Consider the following 7,500-nt stretch of genomic DNA (forward strand, 5'->3'; position numbering starts at 1 on the left):
TGATCGTGATCGTAGAGCTGAAGCAATTCGCATCTTAAAATGGTTAAAATCGTTTGATTTTGTGTTTTGTCTACATTTGATGATTGATATCTTGGGAGTGACGGATCATTTGAATACACTACTACAAAGAAATGACCAAGATATCATAAATGCCATGAATCAAGTAAGTAGTTCAAAAAAAGCAATTCAAGAAATTAGGGATATAGGATGGGAACCACTTTTAGAGAAAGTTACTTTGTTTTGTGCTAAAAACGAAGTTAAAGTTGTGGATTTGGAAGATGAATATTTTAATGGATACAGTCGTCGCAGAGGTTCACATGTTAGTAATGTTTCTTATTACCAACTACCACACTGATTTATAAATTTATTGTGTTTTATTGTTAGTTATTAATATATTTGTATATATATATATATATATATATATATATATATATATATACATATATATTTTTCAAGGTTAACATCTTGCACCATTATCAAGTTGATGTATTCAACGAAGTGATTGATATGCAACTTCAAGAGCTGAACCAACGCTTTAATGAAGCAAACACGAATTTACTTCTTTGTATTGCTTGTTTGTGCCCAAGTGGATCTTTCAAAGCCTTTGATTTAGAAAAAATAATGAAAATGGCTTCACTTTCTCCGGAAGAGTTTCCTACAGAATATGATCTTCGAGTTCTTGAAGTGGAACTTGGAAATTACATTAAAGATATGCGAGAAGATGAACGATTTAATGATTTGAAGAGTATTGGAGACCTTGCCAAAAAGATGGTTGAAGAAAAGAAGCATATAATATTTCCTTAGATTTACCTTCTTATGAAACTTGCATTGATCTTACCTGTAGCAACAGCAAGTGTAGAACGCGCATTTTCAGCAATGAAGTTAATAAAGACTGATATACGCAACAAAATGAGTGATCAGTTTTTGAGTGATATTTTAGTGTCTTATATTGAAAAAAATGTATTAAAAGGTATTGGCAACGATGCAATTGTGACAATGTTTCAAAATATAAGACCTTGTAGGGTTCAATTGTAAGAACTTTATTATAACTATTGAACTGATATTTAAATATTTTAGTCATACAACCCGACCCGTCACCGCTAGTATTTTTTACACTTTCATATTTTTTTTAGTTTTATTTACATAAGGAACCATGTGGTTTTTGGTTCTAGATTTGCCACTATTGGTAACCTTCTTTGTAGGGACTAGATTAAGGATATGGGCGACAGTCTCTAAGGCATACCCCAAAAAGAGATTGGTAGCGAAGCTCGGCCTATCATAGAGCAAACCATGTCTAACAAAGTTCGATTACGCCTCTCAGCTACACCATTTAGCTGTGGTGTCCTGGGAGGAGTCAATTGTGAGACAATCCCACACTCCTTAAGATAGTCAAGGAACTCGGTACTAAGATACTCACCACCTTGATCGGATCAAAGTATCTTAATGTTCCTTCCCAATTGATTTTCTACTTCCTGTTTGAATTCTTTAAACCTTTCAAAGGTTTCTGACTTATGTTTGATCAAGTAGACATAACCATATCTACTAAAATCATCGATAAAAGTCACATAATACCGATTAGCATCCCTTGTGGTGGTTTTGAATGGTCCACATACATCAGTATGTATTAGGTCCAACAAACCCTCACCCCTTTCACAAGTACTAGTGAAGGGTGATTTTGTCATCTTTCCAAGTAGAAAAGATTCACAACTATCATCCGATTTAAGGTCGAATGATTCCAAGACTCCATTCTTTTGGAGTTGGCCTATGCGTTTCTTGTTTACATGTCCAAGACGACAATGCCACAATGATGCTTTATCTAGGCTAGAAGAAGAATCAATATACAATACATTATTTCCTAAGTTGTCTACAACCGACACAGCTTCATACACACCATCACAAGGTAATGCTTTAAAATAAAACACATTATTAAAGAAAGCATTAATACCACCACATTCATTATCAAACAAAAAGGTAAAATCTTGTTTGTACAAGCCATGAAAAGAAATAATATTTCTCGTCATTTCAGACGAGTACACACATTTATTCAAATCTAATTTTAACCCATTATTTAGCAACAAAGTATAAACTCCAATCTTGGAAACAGGTGAAGCCTTCCTATTCCCCATGATCAAGTTTATCTTTTCGTGCTCCACATCCTCACTTCTTCTTTGGCCCTGCAAATTTGAACATGTGTGAATACCACATCCTGTATCAAGCACCCAAGAGTTAGAATATGGTGAGTAATTAGACAATATTGTGTAAATACCTGCATGGGTGGGTTTCACTTTCCCATCCTTTAGATCTTGCAAGTACTTAGGGCAGTTTCGCTTCCAGTTCCCCTTGTCTTGGCAATAGTAGCAATCAGCATCCTTGGGAATAGCAGAAGGAGTGACAGAACCGCTCTTGGTCCTTGATGAGGAGCCTTCAAGAGACTTTCCCTTGGTACCCTTTGAAGGGGACTTCCTCTTTTTCCCTTTGCCTTGCCCGATAGCCAAAACAGGGATAGATGTTGGAGTAGGAGTAGTAGAGGTAACAACCGACTTCCCTTAAGACCATTTTCAGCGGTCTTCAAGAGTCCTTGAAGTTTGCTAAGAGTAACTTCCTCCTTGTTCATACGATATGTCATACGATATGTCATACGAAGTTGGTCATAACAAGAAGGTAAGGAGTACAAAATGATGTCAATTGCCAACTCCTCAGGGAAGTTCACATTCAGCTTGAGCAAACGGTCCACATACTTTTGTATCTTTTGCATGTGGCCCGTGATGGATTCATCATCCTTCATGCGGGTTGTTATCATGGAGGAGATTATTTCATATTGCTCCTGATATGTACTCTGATGGTACCTTTCCATCAAGTCTTGGTGCATCTCAAAAGGGTAGAAGTCCTCATAGGACTTTTGGAGCTCAGTTTTCATCGTGTCCATCATGATGCATGCTACCTTAATAGCATCCCTCTCATGTGTCCTGAATTCAGGGATCTCCTCAGGAGTAGCAGTGGACTCATCAAGCTCATTTAACTCCTTATCGAGGATATATTGCTTGTCCTCATAACGAGTAACCATCCTGACGTTCCTAATCCAGTCCATGAAGTTGGAACCATCAAAGATGACTCTCCCACAAAGATTCATGAGAAAGAAAGAGCCAGTTGGGTTAGAGCCTGAAGCATTGGTGTTGGAAGACATCTAAAAGAAGAAAGCAAGTTTAGATTAGATGTATAGAGTCCTTAATAAGACACCCAAATGTAATATTAAGGCTAGGATCCAATCACAATATATTATACTTAGAAGAGGGATGTCGTAATCTAAGTAATAACATATTTGAAAGGTAGGTGAATGACGATTCACCAATTTCCACCATGAAAAACGAAATGAATTATTTGGTTTTAATTGGATTTGAAATTCCTAGATTCTTTTGAGATTCATTGAACTTTTCAATGGCATGTTTCAATCTCGATTGTGCCCTTCAAGTTTTGTGACTGGGAGGTCGAGGATCACAAAACAAGGTGTGAATAACCATACTAATTCACTTGGTATCCTTAATATTATCACCTAATCAGTGTGCCGGTTAAGCACACACGCTCCATTGATCTATGACAAACATTAAGTCACCCTTCGTGATCCTTACTAGTCCAAGTTAGTGTGTCGGTTAACCACACACGCTCCACCAACGACTTGGTAAGTACAAAGTGTGAATTCCATGGACTAGCACCATGTTCACGTTTTTCCTAAAGTAACTAAGATTGGGAATTAAAATATTTAGTTACTTTATAATAATCATTATACTTTCAATGAGGATTTAAAGTCATTGTCCTACCCGTTCGGCTAACGACCCTCCACCGATCAAGGAAGCGGTGGGTGAGAGTGGACACCCATTAAGCTGTCATTTTATAGGCAACAACCTTATAACCCCCCCCCCCCCCCCCCGCCTTATATATCGGCTTCGTGAATGAGGCCTACTAACGGTAGAACGACTTATTCTTATACATATATATAATAATTAACCATTAATGTTATAAATAGTATAAGTGTTGAATTTTAACTATTAAAACTCTAAGGGTTGGAATTAAAGTTTATTAAAATGTGTGAAACTTTACAAATTCCAAAACTTGAGGGCAAGTTTTGTAACTATCCAAAACTTTTCATTTCATAACTTATGAATTAAAGGTTCATAAAAATGAAGACTCTTCATTTTTATGTAACTTATGTGTTTTAAATGTGTATTTAAAAGAAGTGACCTTTGGATATCCATAACTTGAGGACAAATTATGGACTCTATTAAAACACATAAATGATCAAGAATTAATCCTAAACAATTCAGCAAATAATTCCTATCATCTTCTAAATTCATAAGAACATGAACATGATCATCAAAGTTTCAAGAATTATATGAACACATACAAAGCGTGAAATTTTGATATAAGTTATTGTAAATGGATTAGAACAACCATTACACCAACTAAAACAAGTTTTAAAACACCAAAACAATTTAGGGTAATGTTTCTAGTCCATTTCCAACAGCAAAAGTCGAAAATCTGCATTCTGAGGCTCCTACTCGTCGAGTGCACGAACCTAATCGGCGAATAGGATGAGTTTACACATGAACTCGGCGAGTCCCCCCATGGACTCGGCGAGTTCATCAGGCAGACAGCAAAAATTCGACTTTTTCACTATTTTGCATCAAGTATCAAACAAACAAGCCTAGGATCTAATACCACTGTTGGGTTTTAAGCATTCTAACACTTCCTAAGTGTACATGCAACCCTAATAAACCTTGGATCTATGTTTGTCTAAGGTACATGAAAAATATTATTTTCCAAGGTTTATAACCTATCTAGCATGGCATGGGGTACTTTTAAACATAAAAGAACTAGATGAATTACATACCTTTTGTTGATTGTTGATTCCTTGGAGTTTAAGAGCCAAGAACCAATAATGTGAATGCCTCAAATGGAAATCACAAATCACCACAAACTTGGAAAATGTATGAGAGAGTATACTAATACTTAGAAATTGGCCACCACTATTACACACACTAGGGTGCTTTTTCATGCAACATAAGCTTCTTTATATAGTGTGCATGGTTAGGGTGAAACCCTAATAACCCATGTCTTTTCCTTTCCAAGGATCCATGGGTTAAAAGCTCCATTGATCATCCATGGACTTCCATATAAGCTTAGCCCATTAACAAATGAGTATTAGCCCACATCATATAAATATAATAGCCCATGATTTAATTAGTCTTCCTTTTAATCACTAAATTAATTCATAATTAATTCATGATTAAAACTAATTAAATAGCATGACTTTATATTAATATATTATAACTTATAATGTATTAATAAATTGTAAGTATATAATTCTCATAAAATTATCCATAAATAGTTTGGGTGAAGTGCAACCCAAATGGACCATGCCGGGTCGAGTCAAGTATATACCAAATAAGTTATGGACTTAGACACCTTATCCAACACTTATCGCATGCATAACTCGGTTCCAACACCCAAGGTCTCATTTTTATGACATTACACCACTAATAAGCTCAAAAGGGGAGGGTCTTAGTCTCTGGAGTTCAGGATCTCATCAAGTCTCCACCTTTTTGGGACAAAACCCTAAAATACCCCATTAACATACTTAAAACAAAAGAGAGGTAAAGTTTGAAGCTTTATACCTCAAAAAGATGCTCCCATCTCAGATATGCTCAGATCTAAAAGCTTGGACTCCAGCTCCTTCTTCTTCAAGGCTTCCACTTCTCCTTAAGAGCACACAAAAATCATAAAATCTCTTAAATACACATACAAGCTCCAAGAATGAAGGACTAGGGTTTTGGAGGTTTTGCTCTCTAAGAAAGGTGGTGAGGAAGGAGGCCATCTCATTCTTTATATAGGGTCACTTAAAATATTAGGGTTTTCCTTCTGTGCCTAATACGCCCAACGTACTAGGTGGCTCTTGCTTAAGGAACACGTGCATTTGTTCGCTAAGCGTATGCATACGTACGCCCAACACACTTCGCTGCCACACTTCTCCACTTTAGGGACTCATCTTGCCAAATCTTCAAACTTCCATAGCTTCTTTGATATAACTTCGATTCCAAAGATCCTCATACCTACGGAAAGGTGATGAGTTGTCTTACGATTCCAGCAACTCGCCACAACCCGAGACTTCCTTATGCCCGGATCGTGGCCCACGAACCCTAATCATGGACAATCCGAATCAGGATGTTACACCTAGTGCAGTTGATGGCGGAGGGTAGATCGGAGGGTGCCCTAGGGAAACTTAGGATTAGGTCAGTGGAAAGGGTATCGGTAAAAGGGACTTGGTGAAGTCGAAGCAATCCTTGAGGAAAGTACGGGTAGATGTGGAAGGTAGTATGGGCCCGTACTACTGAAAGCAGAGGACCTGTACTCGAATCAAGGAGGGCCTAGATGGAGCCTAGAAACTTGGAAAGTATGTGAGACCTCCGAAAGGTATATGTGACCCTGACATTCGTATGTTTATTTTCAGAATGGTGGTCACGCAACATGGAGCAGGAGGTTCAGGATCTGGGTCAGGATCGGGCTCGGGCGCAGGATCCAAGCATGTGGATGATGGGTTACACAAGTTCATCGCGTTCGAGATCACGAGAGGTATCCTTGATGCGACGCCAGTTATCTTCGGGTCGATCAAGGAAGGGATCATTGAGTTGATGGAGGATCGCCTCAGGGAATTCAGAAGTGACATGGCGGCCAGACAGTCAGGATCACGCACACTGCCCTTTAAGGACTTCAGAGGGAGTGGTGCGTCGGATTTCCATGGGTTGAAAGACCCCATTGCTGCTAGGAGATGGATCGTAGACATCGAGTCTGCGCAGCTGATGAGCTTCTGCCCAGAATAGTCGAAGGTCCGTTTCGCTGGAGGGTGTTTGAAAGACAGGGCTAGAGATTGGTGGGAGTCGGTTGGCGACTCTCTGGGAGCCTCGGCTGTTGAGGCTATGACCTGGTCAGACTTTGAGACCAGATTCAGGGCGGAATTTGCACCAGCTGTGGAGCTTCAGCAAAAAGGATGAAAGAATCATAAACAAAAACATAATAAACAACATACATCATGGATCTAAGGGTCCTTAAGTTTAAAAAGTGAAAAACAAAACCAAAAGAACCTTACAAGTGTCATTTTTGCAAAAATAACAAAGATTGGGTATAAATTGTAAATTGTCAGTTTTATGAGGGTTATAAGTTTTGTATTTGTGTAAATTTTGTTTTTTGTGAAAATAACACTTTTTAAATGGTCTAAAACATAAATTTTAGCTTAATGGGCTTAAAAGTGGGCCTAATGGGTTTTGGGCCCAAGGTTGCGAAAAAATGAAATTTTGAGGGGCTGAATTGGAAAAATTAACAAACTATGGGTCTAAAATGTAAATAAACTTTTTCATGGGTTAAAAATGAGTTTATTACCAAATATTGATTAAAAATGCAAAGTTTTTGATTTTGGGGTCAAAATTGTAAAACTTACGGAATTTGGGCCAA

General features: G+C 37.8%; 1 protein-coding gene across 1 annotated transcript in view; it reads left to right on the forward strand.

The window, feature by feature from the left end:
• Positions 1 to 804, forward strand: part of LOC111920224 (uncharacterized) — a 1,834-nt gene extending 1,030 nt beyond the window's left edge. The window contains exons 3-4 of the mRNA XM_052769986.1: positions 1 to 311; positions 482 to 804. The exon at positions 1 to 311 is cut by the window's left edge and continues 154 nt beyond it. Of these exons, the coding sequence (XP_052625946.1) occupies positions 1 to 311; positions 482 to 804 (634 nt within the window). The remainder of the gene's footprint in view (positions 312 to 481) is intronic.
• The last annotated feature ends 6,696 nt before the right edge of the window (positions 805 to 7,500 follow it).

This window comes from Lactuca sativa, chromosome 3 (assembly GCF_002870075.4).
Source record: "Lactuca sativa cultivar Salinas chromosome 3, Lsat_Salinas_v11, whole genome shotgun sequence".
Classification (NCBI taxonomy): domain Eukaryota; kingdom Viridiplantae; phylum Streptophyta; class Magnoliopsida; order Asterales; family Asteraceae; genus Lactuca; species Lactuca sativa.